Genomic DNA, 19,296 nt, shown 5'->3' on the forward strand with positions numbered 1-19,296 from the left:
GCCACTGTTCAAATATCTGAGCTTTCCAGCAGAGCAGTAATGGGTTGTAAAAATCCGGGCTAATTTTTCACCTCATTAATCCAAAGGCGCTGAGGATAATTATAACATCTCAAAGACAACACAGAGCAGGAATCAATCTTGGGATCTGGTTCTTGCAGGACGGAGGTGGACGGGAGGGATGGACGGAGGCGGCCGGGAGGGAGGGAGGGATGGACGCGGCCAGGAGGGAGGGAGGGACGGACGGACGGAGGTGGCTGGGAGGGAGGAAGGAAGGGAGGCTTAGGGAGGGAGGAAGGGAGGCTTAGGGAGGGAGGAAGGGAGGCTTAGGGAGGGAGGAAGGGAGGCTTAGGGAGGGAGGAAGGGAGGCTTAGGGAGGGAGGAAGGGAGGCTTAGGGAGGGAGGAAGGGAGGCTTAGGGAGGGAGGAAGGGAGAGAGAGAGGGGGGGTTAAGGAGAGCTTTAGAGATGGGGAGAGGTAGAGCAGTTCAGGGAGAGAGGGAACAAGGTGGGGGGGAAACCAAAGGGGGGGGGGACAGAGGGAGGGGATTTCCAGATCTTACGGCCGAGATTGTGTAATCCAGAGCAGCAATAGTGAATCAAAGGTAATGGAGAATGCACAAAAGGCCAAAAGTTGGAAAAATGTAGAGCTCTCCAAAGCATTGTAGGTACGGCCTCATGTTTAATAATGCTTCCGATCAACTAACAGCCTTGCAACACCTTAACTCACAATGTCCAGTACACCCATCAAAATTCAGTGTTATCAGCAAGTATTGGCTCTTACCCTCCCACTCTCCACTATGTCTCTCTGAAGATCCTTCGATGTCAGAACCAACATTTTGACTGCATGCATCAGATCAGTGCACGACGCAAGGATCCTACAGAAAATAGGAATACACAACACCTGTCAAATAACTTCCTCCAAAATAATTCTGAACAACATTCATATAAAAATTAACTGCAAAAATATTTTTCGATCTATTTAATTTTATTTTTGTGCCACATCCTCAAACTTCCATAAAATGGCCTCTTGTGCTATGTGACCAATCAGCCCATTATGTCTGCACCAGCTCCCTGCAAGAGCAACTCAGCCTGTCCCACTCTCCCATCTTTGCCCCAGAACCCTGCAGTTTATTTTCGATTCAGGTAACTATCCAGTTCCTTTTGGGAAACTTTACATCACTGGAAATTGAAGTAGTTCAGATGGAAAACCTCATTCTGTTCCATTCCTGACCAAACCCATCATCATTATCAGATCCTTGGGTTTCGTTTTTACAAAAATAATTGGACTAAGTGACCATCACTATGGGACAAGAGTCTTGGCCCAGAGTGTTACTCTGCTCCAGGACTCTGGCAAGGGGATTCCTCTGCTCTGAGCACCCCAGTTTTTTACAAACCACTATTTAGAGGGATTTCTCCATTTAAAGATCCTCCTAGTTACCAATTTTCCTTCAACAGAGAGCTTTCTCATCGTCCCAAGTCTGTCATTTTAGATTCCATCTTATTTCTCCTCCCAACGTCAAAGTTAGCCTAATGGCGTTCTAGACATCGGGAAAGAATGGGAATAATGTAAACCCATGAATTCTGTAGAACAGAAACCAATTTAATGGAGATGGCCAGATCCACATTTGGCCATTCGTTTGGGTCCATTTGAAGCAATACTTCAATCTACATTTAATGAGAACATCTTGGAAATTTTTGTTCCAAGGCAAGATTTTGTGGTTTTAAAATAAAAATGTGAAGGTCACAACAAATGACAATAGGTCTCCTATAAATTCCTTCCTGCCTGAGGCACGAGGGTCAGGGGCTCCATGTGCAGAAGGTTCAAATTGAGACTGTGTGAAATGACCAGCATTCTGCAGAGGAGGAATCCTTACCAAAGCCCAAGCTCTGTATCAAACAATTTAAATTCATGTATAGAAGAAGCACTGACCTCTCATTCACTTCCAGCTTCACACCCGTGTCTCCTGCCCTCGACTTGCTCAGCATTTCCTGGTTACAAAATTTGCAAAAAGAGAACCTGTTTTAACCAGCAGCTTTGAAATGCAACAGCACTATTCGGTCCTGCTCCACCAACCAGCCAGGGAAATGCTGGTGTCTGTTTCCTTTGTAAAGCCACTGAAGAGTAACAAGCTGAGTCCTGTGTCACGTCAAAAGATATTAAAAGACTGAGCTACTTCGTACTACCATCACGTTAGAAAGTATGCATGAGAAGAGGCTCACTGTGTTACTATATTCACAGTCCCAGAAAATATACCTGTCAACTTATTGCAAATAATAATCAGTCACAGTTATGTACAGAGTGTGTGGTTAATGACAAACAGAATCTATACTACAGATCAACAACATTACGTACAGCTGTGCATGTAGCTAATTCCTTCAAACCTTCCAAACCGTGCTGTCTTTACCCAATTGCATCATTCCCCCTCCCCTATCTTACGTGGCTTCTCTCAATTAAGCAGCCACATAGTATGTATTGTGTTAGACTGTCTCCTCGTAACAAACCTTTGTACTGAAATCCAAAACTGTAAACATTCTGCAGGGGGAAAAAGAAAATCTTTCTTGTGTATCCGTAAGAAAATATACTTTTTGTAATTTTTCCCAAAAGGTTTCTGCACTGCTAGCTTTGTTTTTGTAAGATTTTCTGTCAACGGCATAGAATCATAGAATCCCCACAGTGATGAAGGCCATTCAGCCCATCATGCCTAAACCAACAACAATCCCACCTAGGCCCTATTCTGTAACCCTGCTAATCCCCCGACACAAAGAATTAATTCAGCATGGCCAATCAACCTAACCCGCACACCTTTGGAGTGTGCAGGGAAACCAGGGCGCCTGGAGGAAACCCACACAGACATGAGGAAAATGTGCAAACTCCACACAGGCAGTGACCCAAGGCTGGAATTAAACACAAGTTCCTGGTACTGTGAGGCAGTGATGCTAACCATTGTGCCACCATGCCACATGAAACAGAGCAAGGGAATACTAACTTGCTCTCAGCAGGTCAGGGCAGAGAAATGGTGCCATTAGGAATCCATTCGGGCCCTCATCATCTGTCTCTCCCAAGTGAAGTACAACAGTTTGGATCATTGGCATGGAGAAACAGGGCAACCCAAAGAAGAATATCATGCTATTCCCTGTTACAATAGCCCTTGACACATTTGAATTCATCAGTCTCTTTATGAGTACAACCACCTTCTCTCATCCAATAACTGTTGAAGTGCAACAGAAGTCAGAGTTTCTGTGTACGTCTGCAACTGTCCGTCCACCAATCAAAACTACAGAAGTAATTTTTCCAAGATGCAACCTTACTAAAATATCAAATGAACCTAGATTCTACTGATGCAAATCACCTCTATCCTTGCAGTCGCAGTTTCAACAGCTGCTGATGTGGCAGCCATCTCCTGTTCCACCAGATCACCCAGTTCTTTTTGTTTGATGTCTCTTCCTTTAGGCCTCAGCTCCTAAAATAAAACACACACAGCAGTCAGTAACACTGCACAGCAAAGCACTGAGAAGGAACCCAACTCAGACAATCCAAAGTTACAAGAGATCTAGCTTTTTTTCAATAGGGACATGAATCTAGAGTGGAACTTAATCACATGCACCATGAAATCTGGGTTTGATTGTTCTTCCATGTTGAGTCAGCTGGGGGAGCAGTTTGGGTGACCACAACAAGTCGCTGCATCCAATGGCTCGAGGCGGGCGGGGGGGAGAGGATATAAAACTTTTCTACTATTTATCTTCTTGATCACTCCCTACTGAAAGACGCAGCATAGGTTTGTCCCTCAGACTTTGAGGACCCACTAACACTCTTCATCTCACAGCATGGTCACTTCAGTGAGGGACTGGATGGCATCCAACTGAACTCCATTGTGAGTCAATGTCTTGGAAAAGTAGAAGGAATATTAGAAGTAATCACTGTGTGGGGGGTGGGAGACTGAAAACAAGAAATGTTGGAAACATTCAGCAGGTCAGGCAGCATCCACACAGAGAGAAACAAACATTTCAGATCTCTCTCCACAGATGCTGCCTGACTTGTTGAGTATTTTCAGAATTTCCCATTTTTATTCCAGATTCCTCCAAACTATTCTGCACTTTGTGGGATAACTGATGGCATGGAGTAAACCCCCTACCAAACCAAGGGCAGCTTGATGCTGTGCTGAAGGCTCTCCAATATTTTTTCCAAATTTAAGAAAGCAATGTCAGCCTCTCACCTCCCCAATTGCGTTTATCTGGCTCAGACCTTCTCTCACTTTAGTACAATCTGCAGTGCTCAAAGTTGTAGTGTCCTTCAAACTGGAGAAGTAGGCAAGTACCTCACTCCCACACTGCTTGCACACTTCCAACAGACCTAGCAATTAGAAAACAGAACCCACATAATGTATGGATAAAATAGTAGACATGGAACAAAAATTACAATCAGACAATAACCTGCTGACAAGGGTTTGATGGCCAGAGCGGTCAGGGGTGGGGTGTAGTGGTGGCAGAACCAAGAAAGGAAAAGGTGTAGGGAGAGTAGTTGAATGCACCATCTCTAGCCGATGTTGATTTAGTTAATATTAATGTGGTACTACAAGAAACACAGTCTCATTCTAATCTGTGGCTGGTCACCCGCATTGAGCACACTCTTGCTTTTCTGCAGATGATGAGCACCCAGAGAGATAAATTGGAGCCTCCCACGCACTGCTTTGAATACAATGGCCCTGCTCATCACCAATAACAGTTCCATTAATTCTTAAGACTTTCTTCTGGATCCAGTTATTATTTTAAGTGATTCAGCTGCCATTATTTATTATACCATTTGTTAACAGTGTCGCCATCATTATCTAATTCAGTGCAAATCACAACAAAATGTTTTTTTGCTTCACCCAGAGGCCCAGAATGTGCTGAAATTTTAAAAATTCTGTTTTCCCCCAATTTCTTCTCAAAGCGTGAACAACGGTGGTTTGTACTTTCAATGCCAGGGACCCAGGTTCAATTCCGACCTTGGAAGGTTGCCTGTGTGGATTTTGCACATTCTTTCCATTGTGGACATGCAGTCACACATTGTGTGACTGCATGTCTGCATGGGTGTCCTCTGGGTGCTCCTGTTTTGTCCCACACTCCAAAGATGTGTAGGTTAGCTGGATTAGCCATGGTAAACGTGTGAGGTTGCAGAGGTAGAGCAGGAGGGGTGGGCCTGGGTAACATACACAGTCACAGTCAGTGCAGACTCAATGGGCCAAATGGCCTCTTCTGCACTGTAGGGATTCCATGATTCCATGATTAACAATTAGATGGTGGACTGTGGAAAGCAGTTTGACCATCCACGTCCTCACTCAAACTCCAGGTATAAGCATATTGCAGCAAGGGCCAGCAGATTACATTGATTATGCTGTGACTATTCAATTAAGCCATTAGATTATTTGAATAGAAATTATGGCACTAAGTAGTAATGTTGATTTGGAGAGCTGGTGCAAACACAATGGGGTGAATGGCCTCCTTTGTTGCCATAACAATTGTGTGACTCTAGTACTCGGGAGCACTCAGGGTGAAATGAGCTAAGTCAGCACAGGACCAGAAACCTTCCGATCTCGTAATAACGTGTCTTTATTTAGAACGTCATTGGAAGTACTTAATTATAACACAGGATTGTAAAACCAGTTTGAAAGAATGCTCAAATCATTCTGCTAACAAATCTTTAGAAAGGGGGATACAAAGCACAAGATGACGGAATATATAGTGACACAGCTGCATATTTCTGACACAAATTATTCTCTTATAATTTTCATTGTGATTGAAGTATCAGGATTTTTCACGGTCACCCACCACTCACGGTGAGAACCCTTCACCTCCTCAGAGTTCAAGATCCAGGCTGTATCTTCTAAATAGATCTGAGTCTGTGTATATTTTAGGAATAGTGAGCCAGCTTTAGTATAGTTCACAGCACTCATGTGTGCAAGCGTGTGAGCAAGTGTAAACTTCTGGGTCAACACAGATGATAAAGCAGATTGAGAGCATTACTTACGATCTGCCTGTTCCATTGGCACCATATGGGAGGTGGCACTGCCCTGAACAATAGTGTCTCCCATCAAATGGGTAAAAAGGGTGACTGACTGCAGAAGGTTGCTGACATCTGGAAAGTTAAAAAGAGACTTAGAATGCTGTAAGAGAAACACAGCACAATTCCAACCACAACAGCTTACTCAAGAGACCCCAAGCATTCCCACTTCTTTACAAACTATTTTATCCCACCCTTCCTCTCTTGAAGGTACCGACTCCTGTTGGCACACAATTATGTAGGCGCCAGCCCCTCCCCAGTACCCGTGACAATGATACATAAGAACATAAGAAATAGGAGCAGGAGTAGGCCATCTCGCCCTTCGAGCCTGCCCCACCATTCAATAAGATCATGGCTGATCTGTCGTGACTCAGTTCCACATTCCCGCCCTCTCCCCATAACCCTTAATCCCCTTGCCTATCAAAAACCCATCGACCCGCGTCTTAAAAATATTTAGTGAGGTAGCCTCCACCACTTCAACGGGCAGAGAATTCCAGAGATTCACCACCCTTTGAGTGAAAAAGTTCCTCCTCAATTCCGTTCTAAACCACCCCCCCTTTATCTTGAGGCTGTGCCCCCTAGTCCTACTGTCCTTTCTGAGTGGGAAGAGTCTCTCCACCTCTATCCTATCCATCCCATTCATCATCTTATATGTCTCAATGAGATCTCCCCTCATTCTTCTAAACTCTAATGAGTACAAGCCTAGTTTATTCAGCCTCTCCTCATAGCTCAACCCCCTCAACTCCGGTATCAGCCTAGTAAACCTCCTCTGCACTCCCTCCAAGGCCAAAATATCCTTGCGTAAGTGCGGCGACCAAAACTGCACACAGTACTCCAGCTGCAGCCTCACCAATGCCCTACACAGCTGCAGCAAGACCTCCCTACTTTTATATTCAATCCCCCTCGCTATGAAGGCCAGCATCCCATTTGCCTTCCTGACCACCTGCTGCACCTGCAAGCTGGGTTTTTGCAACTCATGCACAAGGACCCCGAGGTCCCTCTGCACCGTCGCCTGCTGCAGTTTTTCGCCACGTAAGTAATAGTCCTTCCTACCATTATTCCTACCAAAGTGGACCACCTCGCACTTGCCAACATTAAATTCCATTTGCCAGTTCCTGGCCCATTCGCCCAGCCTATCTAGAGCCTTCTGCAGACTCTCCACACCCTCCGCGCAATTTGCCATTCCACCAATCTTGGTGTCGTCAGCAAATTTCGACACCATACATTCGGTTCCCTCCTCCAGATCATCTATATAAATGGTAAATAGCTGAGGCCCCAGCACCGGCCCCTGGGACACTCCACTAGTCACCAACCGCCAATCCGAATAGCACCCATTAACCCCCACTCTCTGCCTCCTATTTGACAGCCAATCCTCTATCCACGCTAACACCCTACCCCCAACTCCATGCCCCCTGACCTTCTGCAATAACCTCTTGTGAGGTACCTTGTCAAACGCCTTCTGAAAATCAAGAAAGACCACATCCACCGGCTCTCCTCCATCCACCGCCCTAGACACATCCTCATAGAACTCCAGTAAATTTGTCAGACACGACTTCCCCTCAACGAAACCATGCTGCATCTGCTCTATCAAGCAATTCCCCTCAAGATGCCTTGCTATTTCCTCCTTGATGACGGATTCTAACATTTTACCTACAACAGACGTTAAACTAACCGGCCTATAATTCCCTGCCTTTTGCCTGGCACCCTTCTTAAACAACGGCGTAACATTAGCCATTTTCCAATCTTCCGGCACTTCCCCGGAATCCAGCGACGTTTGGAAAATACGCTTGCCGTGTCTGAAATTCATCCATCCATGGAGGAATCTCAGTCAAGCTTGATCCTGTCCTCGTTTGATACTTGCATGCAAGCGCTTTCCAGCGAAAAATTTACTATAATATTCAAGAGCAGCAGCAGTGAATTAATTTCTCTCTTCTTTCCCATTTTTGATCAGTGACACACAATAAATCCAAGTTAAATACCTCACAGGCTCTATGGTCTAACAATTTTCCCTTAAAATGGAGTCAGCAGCCAGGTGGAACTGTGTGAGATTTACTAAATGGCTAAGAATTGGGAATGAAAGTGGAAATTAGGTTTTCAGAGGCTAGAGAAGCAGACGCAACCAATCTCACAAGTTAGCATTTTTCAGAAGGAAAGATGAATGTGCAACTCCCCAATTGACAACAGAGTTTCAGTTCTCTATATTGAGAAGAAGCTGAAGGGTTGGAGAGAGTGAAATACACGCAACATATCTGGGTTTATGCAGTTGTCAACAATCTGAGCCTAGCAGTGGCACTAACAGCTGGTGGAGATATTTACACCAAAAATTAGAGTGAATATTTCCAAGCCATGTTTTGATTACAGTAACATGCTGCTATACAGTAGGTAATTCAAAAACTTTGATTTTAATAATTTGGAGACACAGATTAAATCCACCATGGCAACTGCAGAACTTGAAAATTTAGCTCATTAAACAAACCATGAACAAAGAGCTTGTAACAGTAATGTGGCTTTGTATCTACTAGATTGACATGAATACCCAACTGATGTGGTATTGTCCTTTGGGGAAGGAAATCTGCTGCTCTTATCCACTCTGAACCCACCGCAATGTAGTTAACTCTTAGCTGCCTTCTGAAATAGGTCAGCAAGTCACTCAATTGCCTGAAGGACAATTAGACAAGGGTAGTAAATACTAACTTACTCAGTGATATCTATATTCCACAAATACTTTTTTTTTACATTGTTGAATGGAATGAAAGAGATTTCTTGAAAAATCAAGACCAGGATTTTTAGGATTGCAAAGTAGAGTCGATGGTGAATGCATCCCCACCAATACTGCCTTGTCCTGCATCAATGCTCAATGTTAATTGAGGGGAAATGGAACTTCTGCCTCTGACACTAGAGGAAGTCTCGCCTTACACAAAATTACTAGCCACAAAATGCAGTGGACAGGACTGGAACTACATGCAGTGCCCAAAGATCCCAGGCCAAGATTAGTTTGGGTGTTTCAGGGCAGCAAGGTCTGAGCAGATCAGTGGAAAGGCCAGGGATGGGGAGGAAGGATCTGCATGGGCCAGACCCTCACCAGGGGGTGGGGCAGGGTGCCTCCAATGCAGCAGAGAGGCTGTAGATGGAGCTCCCCACCATCCCATCTGAAGAAAAATGACAGAATCACTGGTCTACCAGGAAGACACAAGAACGTCATCTAAATATGTACATTTCCTGTAACTGGGGAAGGAGAGATTTATGGCAACCAGTCCAGAAACAGATTTATCCTGGGGAAGAGGATTCAAGTGGAACAGATAGCACCTCCACAAAATGCGACTAATACCTTAGCATCCTAGCTAAAGGTTAATAGCCTGCTCAAGAGTTCAGACTCTAATCTAACAGACTGCCTACTTAATGCTGATACGTGTGAACTATTGAAGATATTGAATCCAAATATACCTCAACAACATACATCATTCTCAACTATAACTTGATGATCAGCAATCCAGTTGTGACAGTTAATCCCAGCTGCTAATGATTTGTGTGTTCTGCTTTGGTTCATTTATGATTTGAGGTTAATAAACAATTCTCAAGAGCATGCCTTGTCTGATTGATAACTTTGCAAACGTTTGGATATTTGTTCAATAGTTTGTGGATATGTTAATTGAAGGTCAGCAAGGTAAACCCAAATTCAATCCAACTGAGACAAATGTGGGCATTATTCACTCCCAATTGTCAGCTGGGAAACAGTCACTCCCTTGGAGAGGAATTAAGGTGAAGAGGATTCAAACATTATCCTGTCAAATATCTGTTGGGATACCTTTCCTAGTGTGCTTACAACCTGTATAGTACAGAGTATTATATAATTATCCTGATACAATAGTCACAAATGCTAGTCCCTCACCACTGAATATATCCGTGTCACAGTCAGTCTCCAGCTACCAGACTATCCATAACATCAGCTTCCCTTCTGACCTTGAGATGTGCTCTGACCTCACATCCTCTCCATCACCAAGACCACCTACAATCATCTCCATAACACTGACTCTGCCCTGTGTCAGCACATCTGCTGCCGAAAGCTTCACTCTTGCTTTTACTATCTGACAGTTCATTTCCTCTGCTCACTGCATCTTCCATCCTACGTAAACTTGAGATCAGTCACCACTCTGCTGAGTTCCATTCAGCCATTACTTCCATGTTTGCTAAGCAACACTGGCTCCCAATTCACCAACATCCCAAATTTAAAATCTCTTCCTCATATTCAAACTTCCCCATGTCCTTTCCTTTCTACCATCTCCAGCCCTGCAGCACAAGAAATAGAAGTAGGACTGGACTAGATGGTTTATCGAGCTTGCTCCACCACTCAATACATTCATGACTGATCTTCATTTTCCTGCCTGCTCTCTATACCCCATTCCCTGAAACCCAAAGATCTGCGTATTCCAACCTTAAATGTATTCAATGATGGAGCATTCACAGTCCTCTGGGGTACTGAGTGAAGTAATTTCTCCTCATTTCAAACCTAAATGATCAACCCTTTATCCTGAGACTGTGTCCCCCTTGGAACCCTGCCTCCTTGTTTTAGATACCCCAACCAGTGAAAAGAAGCATTCACCCCATTAAGACTCTTCAGAATCCTGTATGTTCAATAAGATCACCTCTCATTCTTCCAAAGTCTACCAAACAAAAGCCCAATATACTCACCTCTCATCACAGGACAATCCTCTCAACCCATGGACCAATTTAATGAACCTTCTGCTGTACTGCCTTCAATGCAAGTATATCCTTTCCTAAATGTGGAGACCAAAACTTCACCAGGTCCCCTAGAGGTGGCCCTCCTGGATCTCTGTGCTAATCCAATTCTGGCCTCCTGTGGGTCTGCCACTTTCTTCATCCAGTAAAACAAGCCTTGTCTGTCCAACCTTTCCTCATAAGACAACCCATTCATTCCATGTAGCGACCTGGTAAACCTCCTTCAAACCAAATCTAATACATTTAAATCCTTCCTTAAATAAGGAGACCAAACTTCTGTTTGTCTCACCAATTTTCTATATAACTGAAGCTTAACATTCTTTACGTTCAATTCTTATAATAAAGGATAGCATTCCATTAGCTTTCTTAATTACATACTGTGCCTGAATAGTTAATCACCAATAGTGGGTTCTCCCTTTAGAATTTTTCTTCCTTGTAAGAATATACTTATTCTGGGTATTCTGAAATATCCCCTTAAATTTCTGCCACCGTTTCTCTGTTGATCTATCCCCAAAACACAGTATCCCAGTTCACTTCAGCTAGCTCAGCTTTCCTGCCCACATTGTTGCTCTTATTTAAGTTTAAAATGCCAACCTTAGACCCACTCTTCTGCATTTCAAACTGGGTGCAAAATTCAGGTATATTTTGGTCACTGCTACCTAGGGGCACCTTTACCCTGAGATCATTAATTAATCCTATCACATTCCACAATACCAAGTCTAATAAAACCTGCTCTCTGCTTAGTTCTGGAATATGCTGCTCTAAGAAACTCTCACAAAAACATTCTGTGAACTCCTTATCCAGGCTACTATTGCCGACCTGATTTTTCCAGTTTATTATTGCAAAAATATACTTCAATTCATAAAACATCTGAAAGAACATTACAACTATTTCAAAACGGCCAGACAAAGCGCAGTAATATTCCAGTTCTCCACATCACGTTGCACTTGGTGTTTTAGTCCCGTCAAAGAACAGTTATAGATATTTCAAAATGGTCATTACAAAGGGTGCAAAGGTGTTTAAGTTATCTACCTAGAGTGAGTTGCACGCTGAGGTGGTTTCATACAATTGTGGTGTAGGCAATATTCACCATAAGCATAGAATAAGTCATACAGCCAGAGGGTGAGCTGTACAATTCATTCCCCTCAGCCTGCTATGGCTGAAAGGTTTTAAAGATAGCAACCTTCTCCATTATGTTAACCATGATTATAGCCATCCCTTAATCAGGCGCACCCAATACATTTTCTTGTATACATTACCCCACATTATAGTCAGGAGGCCTGTAGACCACATCCATTAGTGACTTCTTTCCCCTACTATTCCTCATCTCTATCCAGATCAATTCCACATCCTGACCTCTTGAACCAATGCCAACCCCTCCACATTTACCTAGCTTCCTAATCTTCTTAAATGTCAAATATCCCTCAATCTTCAGGACTCAATCCTGTTCATTCTGTAGCCACAGCTCTGTATTGGCTATTAGGCCATATTTATTTACTTCAATGAGTACTATCAATTCACTTATTTTGTTACGAATGCTTTGTGTATTCAAGTACAGAGCCTTTACTTTTTGTTATCTTTGTAACATCTAGCCTCGATTGTGGAATTTTTAGGATTTTCTCTACCTTCTCCTCCTGCCATTCGCTGATGCTTATTTCCCAATTTACTATTTTCCTCCCTTTGTTTCTATTCTTTGATATACCACATCTTTTTATATTTGATCCCTTGTCCTACTATTTAGTTTAAACCCTCTCTACTTCCCTGTTTTTGAGATTTGCAAAATCACAGTTCGGGTGTAGGCCATCCCAACAGGACAGCCAGTACTGTTCCCAGTACCCCACAAAACCAGAACCCACTTCACCTACACCAGTCTTTGAGTCACTCTGCTGCCCCTATTAAATACATTAATGAGGCTCCCATCTGCTTCAGTCAAAACAGAATTAAAACCAATCCTTGAATGTCTGAATAGGGTGAAATGTCACACAAAGTTGCAGCTGGTTTGTCATACAGGTATTTCCTGGAACCTTACCTGATCTGTCAGACAGATACTGTGTGTGTCCATCTTGGAGCCTGTTGAGAGAATCCACTGTAGCTTGACATCTCGTGATAAGATAATCTGCAGGAAGCAATTGATTACAGTAAGGATTGCAGTAGGTTATGCGTTTCTCTCATTAAGTTGACTCGAGCTGCAGTAATCATACAATGTGTGGCATGAGAAAGGTGTTATCTAGGGATAGTGAACAGCTGGGCATTACCGTGTAAGTCACACAATCTTTGCAGATCCAGGATAATTTTCCAAGCGAGATTCTTGGTATGCAGCCTCACAAAGTGGGAGTGGCTGATACTGTACTACCTTCATCACATTATAATCCCATCTCCAACTCACACTGTGTCTAGCAAGGCACCATGCTAGGAACAGGCTCTCACAGTTGACCTTCTGACTTTTACCAAAGTCAGAGTTCATTTTGAGGACACAGTGAGTGGCTGAGCTGATTCCACCCATTTCTGTGAGCAAGAGTTGTGCGTCCCAACAGCGGTGGAATTAAAAGCAGCAACGTGCAGTTACTGTTTGATATTGCTCATATTCCACAGGGATAAAGCTATGGTGCTCTAGTTCAATGATCATTGCTGCTGGATTTGACTCACTGCACAGTTAACTGAACATCCAAAATGATTTTATCTATCACTGACTATCCAGTCTGCCACGGGTCTGTAGGTATGTGCCACGACAACTGGATATTCCAGTACAGAACAGCACCTAAAGGTGTCTGAGCAAGTCACAGGGAGAGACACTTGTAGATTTCACTACCTCTGTCCTGACTGTCCGCATCTCAGCTATCAACAGGATGAAAGGGTAAATTCGGATTCTAGCTTTCTATAGAACAACAGAGTCAGCTAATGACATTAACTCAGAAAGCTTGCAAGAGCTTTCACTTTTCTCAGCAGTTCAGGGAATTGGCAAGATGTTCTGATGTAATGAGGACCAAAGATACTCATGCTGGGCTCCATTTGAACTGTGGTTGAAGGACAACAATATTCTAGCCCTAATGTGCTTCCCTGAAGCGCATTTCAACTGGGTGTGTTTTACTGTTGTCAGATAAGTTCAAGTTCATTTTAGTGTCACAAGTAGGCATGCATTAACATTGCAATGAAGTTACTGTGAAAATCCCCTAGTCGCCACACTCTGGTGCCTGTTCAGGTACACTGAGGGAGAATTTAGAATGGTCAATGCACCTAACCAGCACATCTTTCAGACTGTGCAAGGAAACCAGAGCACCCACAGGAAACCCAAGTAGATGCGAGGAGAATGTGTAGACTCTACACAGACAGTAACCTAAGCCGAGAATCGAATCTGGGTCACCTGGCGCAGTGAAGGTGCACTTTTAACCACTGTGCCACCCTGTCAGAGACTGAATTTCTTACTGATAGATGAATCTGGACTACAGTCACTCAATGCTCACTTTTTCATTCAGCTGATTCTGCAGCCTCTCAACCGTTCGGCTGGTATTGTCCCTCTCTGCTGATAGAGTCTCCTTCAGCTACTCCAACTCAGCATGTAGTCTGGTTAATGTACTCTCCTTCTGATCAACAGCCTCACTTAATGCCTTCTTTTCTGATTGCAGGGATTCGATTGCAAAAACAACTTTTTGCACTTAGGGAGTGCAGAAACAACTTTTTTCTATCTCAAACCTCAATCAACTTCAAAATCACTTCACACATCCTTATTATTAACTAATTAAACTACATTTTGGTTCAAATCCTGACCAGCCCCATCACCTCGTGCCTTCCGTATTTACCTGCGGAGCTCGTGCAGCCAACGTGAAGGGGATCATCCAACCTGCTGAGTGCATCTTGAACAATTCCCTCTGCCTCCTCCAGTGCACAGCGCAGCAGAGCAAACTGCTCATCCAGCAGTTGCTTCTCCAGCGTTTGCTCATGGTTTTCCTAAAGAATACAGAATGTGGGATGTCACCACGGTCTGTTTGAAACATATACAGCCAGTCCAGTTACACAGCAGAAACACAAACGCCACCCAGTCTGGGATGTCGGGGTCTGGGTGGCTTGTGTGAAATTGTTGCAGAGAGCGCACAGGAACATGGAGAGACAATCTGGTGCAGTTACTACAACTCTCATTACTAAGTAGTTCAGCACACAATCTAGACCAATACTTCAGTTCTGTACAGAGGGGATGCTGTATTATCAGCAAGTGTTGCCCTTTAGGTAATATTTTAAATGGTTCTGGTGGATGTTAAAAATCCATCCAAAAAAAAAACACAGCCACAAGCAGAATATTCACCCCAGTGCGCATTTCAACTGGGTGTGCTTTACTGTTGTCAGATAAGTTCAAGTTCATTTTAGTGTCACAAGTGGGCATGCATTAACATTGCAATCAAGTTACTGTGAAAATCCCCTAGTCGCCACACTCCGGTGCCTGTTCGGGTACACTGAGGGAGAATTTAGAACGGTCAATGCACCTAACCAGCACATCTTTCAGACTGTGCAAGGAAACCACAGCACCCACAGGAAACCCAAGCACATGCGGGAAGAACGTGTAGACTCTACACACACAATAACCTAAGCCGAGAATCGAACCTGGGTCGCCTGGCGCTGAGAAGGTGCACTTTTAACCACTGTGCCACCCTGTCAGAGACTGAATTTCTTACTGATACATGAATCCGGACTACAATCATTCAATGCTCACTTTTTCATTCAGCTGATTCTGCAGTCCCTCAACCGTTCGGCTGGTATTGTCCCTCTCTGCTGATAGAGTCTCCTTCAGCTGCTCCAACTCAGCATGTAGTCTGGTTAATGTACTCTCCTTCTGATCAACAGCCTCACTTAATGCCTTCTTTTCTGATGTCAGGGATTCAATTGTTGATGCCATAACTGTGCTTGCCTAACAGAGAGAGGAGAAACAAAGTGAGAAAGTATTCTGAACTTTACTGAACAAAATAAACACATACTTCCACAGTGTTTTAAAGCTTAAAAACAAATTAAAAGGGATTGAAAGGTAATTTTTTAAAAAGTATTTTATTTGTCCCTTTTTTAAAAAAAGGGATGTTATATAGTAATGTGTACACCACAATGAAGCAAACACGAATACACTTTCAATTTTTAATAACAATTGAACTGTTTTACATTGTTGCAATTGCATTTTAGTTTTGTTATACGTTTAAGCAGTTGCAAGGTTGCTTTAAGAGCTGTTCACATGATTTGACGGTGATGTCATTGGGGTGTTTTATGCAGGCAAACTGTACAGGTTTTACTATCAGTTTGTACTCTGAGCAGTGCTAAGAACATCTCTTTCAATGAAATCTTTATGGTAGTTGTGTTAGTTTGAATCTGCTTGTGGAAACTATGTCTTTTCTTTTTGTGCAAAACCCACAACTCCTAACATAGGACATTGCAAGTCTGAATTCTGTTGTTAACTTTGTGCAAAGTTTGATAGAAAGGATAAAAAACAAACATTTGAATGAATGGTCATAGACCTCAAACGTAAACACTTTCTTTCTAGGCGCACAGGAGCAGGAGTTGAACATCCAGCCCTTCAGCCTGTTTTGCCTATCAATTAGATCTTGGTAGATGTGTTGTAGTTTAACTACATCGACCTGTCTTCGTCCCATAATCCTTAACACTTTTGCCCAAGTCTAGCAATCTCCATTCTGAAATTCTCAATTGACCTCTGCCTTGGCAGTATTTTTAAGAGAGTGCTCGAGATCTCACAAGCCTCTGAGTAAGAAATATAGGAACAATGGTAGACCATTTGGCCCTCAAGTCTACTCCACCCCTCAGCTAGATCATGGCTGATCTTTATCTCAATACCATTTTCTGAGTATAAAAGTGCTTCCTGACATCAACCCTGAAAGGCCTAGCTTTAATTTTCTAGTTATTCCCCCTTGTTCTGGACTAGGCAGCTTTTCTCCATATTCCATATCAACTCCTTTAATCATCTCAGAAGACCTCAATTGGATCATTCCTCACTCTTCTACATTCAAGGAAATACAAACCTAGTGAGTGCAACCAGTCCGTATAATGTAAGCCTTTAACTTTTGCAGGTGATAACTGAATGCTTGCAGCATGTTCCGTTTTCATAAAGGAACACAGGGTTAGAAATATAGGAACAATGGTAGACCATTTGGCCCTCAATTCCACTCAGCTAGATCATAGCTGATCTTTATCTCGATACCATTTTCTGCACTATCCCTTGAAATCATTGAAATCTATAAATATAGATATAAATGAGCCTCTGCAATCCTTTTTTGAATTTTGTATGCTTCAAAAAGATCACCTCTCATTCTTCTAAGCTCTAGGGAGTACAGGTTCAATCTCCTCAATTTCTGCTCTGCCCCAGATGGACCTTTGCTACATTGTTGCAAGAATATGTTTCCTTGGGTAAGGAGACCAAAATTGTGCACAATAGTCCAAATGTGGTCTCACCCAGGCTTTATACAACTCCAGCAGGATTTCCTTATTCCGTACTCAAATCCTCTTGTAATAAAAACCAACGTTCCATTTGCCTTCCTAATCGCTTGTTGCATCTTCACATTAACTTTCAGTGACTTATGAACAAGGACACCCAGGTCCCTCTGGGCATCATCATTCCCAATCTCTCACAAAGTAACAGTTACTCTGTATTTCTGTTAACTGAATAAAATGACTTGACTATAATCATTGGTTGTTTAAATAAAACTTTGCGACACGTATAGATAGTTAGACCAATATGAGACAAATGAATCTAAATCCAAGTTAAAGACTCTTTCAATCAGAGACATTAGTGAATGAACTACACTGCCTCCAACCTCTGCAATGTTTCCCTTTGCATTCACAAAATAACTGTGTGCTTCCCACATGCCGAAGCACCTCACACACTTGTTAGAGCAAATTTCAACTCTGATTCAGCAAGCATCACTCTCATTGCACAGACTTTGACCTTATCAGCATAGTGGCCATGTTCAGGTCAACGTCTCGAGAATCACAATAATGATCTCGCTTGTATTACCAGCCGCACTCACTAAAAGGTTGAGGTCATCGCTTCAGATTCTGGCTCTCATCTCAAAATGATTTTCCATCATGAATGACAGCAATGTGAATATCATCTTGACATTTCAGTTTGAAATGCAGCCCTACTGGGGAAGTTAAAAAAGCCAGGAGCCACCTCCTCTCCTGCTCAGCACACCTCAAACAGCAAATGCCTAACCTCTATACAGCAAGGGTGGGGAAGTGGGAGGGTGATTGTCACCTGAAGAAATACCCCCCCCCCGCCCGCCCCCCCCGCCCCGCCCGCCCCCTGCACCCCCCCGCCCCGCCCCCCCACTGCACCCCCCCGCCCCGCCCCCCAAATTTGCCAATCTCAATCAGTGCTCCTAAGCTGCTGCTTTGCATCTGACCCATGCTTCCCTTGTCAGGAGTGACAGCTGGGGAGAGTGGACATAGACTGGTGCATTTAATTTAATCATGCATAACACCACATCCAACAGTAATCCTCTCAACAAGTACACGCTACAGATTTGCCAGCAGATGTGGGTGATCATGAGCCCATTTTTCCTTTTTATTCTCTGGGGTGCTCAGGTTGCTTACAGCATCTCAATTTCTACCTCAACCGAAGTCAGGTAGTGCAACAAAAGAGATCTGAACCAAACGTGAGATGCTCTGGTTTGGATGGTCCAGTTCACAGCCCTGTCTGAATAACTTTAAACTTTTTTTTAGTTTAACTTACTTGGACTAACCAAACGGAACAAAGAGTTCTTGACCCCCAGCCTCTAAGATTGGAGGCTGCAAATGTAACCTCACCTGCTGGGAGTCAGCATGCGAGCTTTTCAGGGTTTCCAACACTTCATTCTTGGATCGGAGTTCCTTCTGCAGGGATTCGAGGGCACATGTCTGCTCCTGAGCCTGTAGTTTCAGCAAAGAGAAATTTATCAGCAGGAAAGCCAGCGGACTGACTGCAATTTCACATTTTCAAAGAGTTGAAAAGGCTCCAGAAAAAATAAGCCCCAGTCTCAGGAGGAAAAAAAATCCTTCCCTTTACACATCTCCACATCAATGCCAACAAATGATCCATTACCCAGTAGAAATGCAACCAACTACATCTCTGTTCAGCAGCCTCTGCCAGAACTGTCTGTGGATGCATAGGAATGGGTTTGGCTGTTGGTCAAAGGTCCTGCCAACATGTGAGCAACAGCTTGCACTTGTGCAATGCCTTTAACATAGGGAGGTGTTTCACTGGAATGTTATCACACAAAACGTGACACTGAGCAGCACATAATATTCAGATAGGTGGCGAAGATTTAGTCAGAGGTAGGTTTTGAGGAGCATCGTAAAATCAGAGTGAACTCAAGAGGCGGAGACGTTTAAGGAGGGGGGGGGGAGAGTTGGCAAGGTACTAGGGGATGGACGGCATTGCATGGAAGTAGATCCCAGCATGAGAGATGGAGCAAAGGTAAAGGAGGTCACAAATTCTGCAGAAGAGTGCAACAGATCGAAGATGAGTCTTCCTCTTTGCTGGATTAGGACCGCTGCA

At 43.5% G+C, this 19,296-nt stretch overlaps 1 protein-coding gene across 2 annotated transcripts in view; it reads right to left on the minus strand.

The window, feature by feature from the left end:
* The window catches only part of hip1 (huntingtin interacting protein 1), a 249,818-nt gene that overhangs the window by 13,791 nt on the left and 216,731 nt on the right, over nucleotides 1-19,296 (minus strand). For both annotated transcript variants that reach the window (XM_080210991.1, XM_080210992.1), the window contains exons 17-25: nucleotides 18,567-18,668; nucleotides 15,478-15,672; nucleotides 14,573-14,720; nucleotides 12,805-12,891; nucleotides 6,006-6,113; nucleotides 4,213-4,349; nucleotides 3,349-3,459; nucleotides 1,929-1,987; nucleotides 780-873 (exon numbers count right to left, since the gene is read on the minus strand). In XM_080210991.1, the coding sequence (XP_080067117.1) occupies nucleotides 780-873; nucleotides 1,929-1,987; nucleotides 3,349-3,459; nucleotides 4,213-4,349; nucleotides 6,006-6,113; nucleotides 12,805-12,891; nucleotides 14,573-14,720; nucleotides 15,478-15,672; nucleotides 18,567-18,668 (1,041 nt within the window). The remainder of the gene's footprint in view (nucleotides 1-779; nucleotides 874-1,928; nucleotides 1,988-3,348; nucleotides 3,460-4,212; nucleotides 4,350-6,005; nucleotides 6,114-12,804; nucleotides 12,892-14,572; nucleotides 14,721-15,477; nucleotides 15,673-18,566; nucleotides 18,669-19,296) is intronic.

Source organism: Carcharhinus amblyrhynchos, chromosome 23 (genome assembly GCF_965287045.1).
Source record: "Carcharhinus amblyrhynchos chromosome 23, sCarAmb.v2.hapA, whole genome shotgun sequence".
Taxonomy (NCBI): Eukaryota; Metazoa; Chordata; class Chondrichthyes; order Carcharhiniformes; family Carcharhinidae; genus Carcharhinus; species Carcharhinus amblyrhynchos.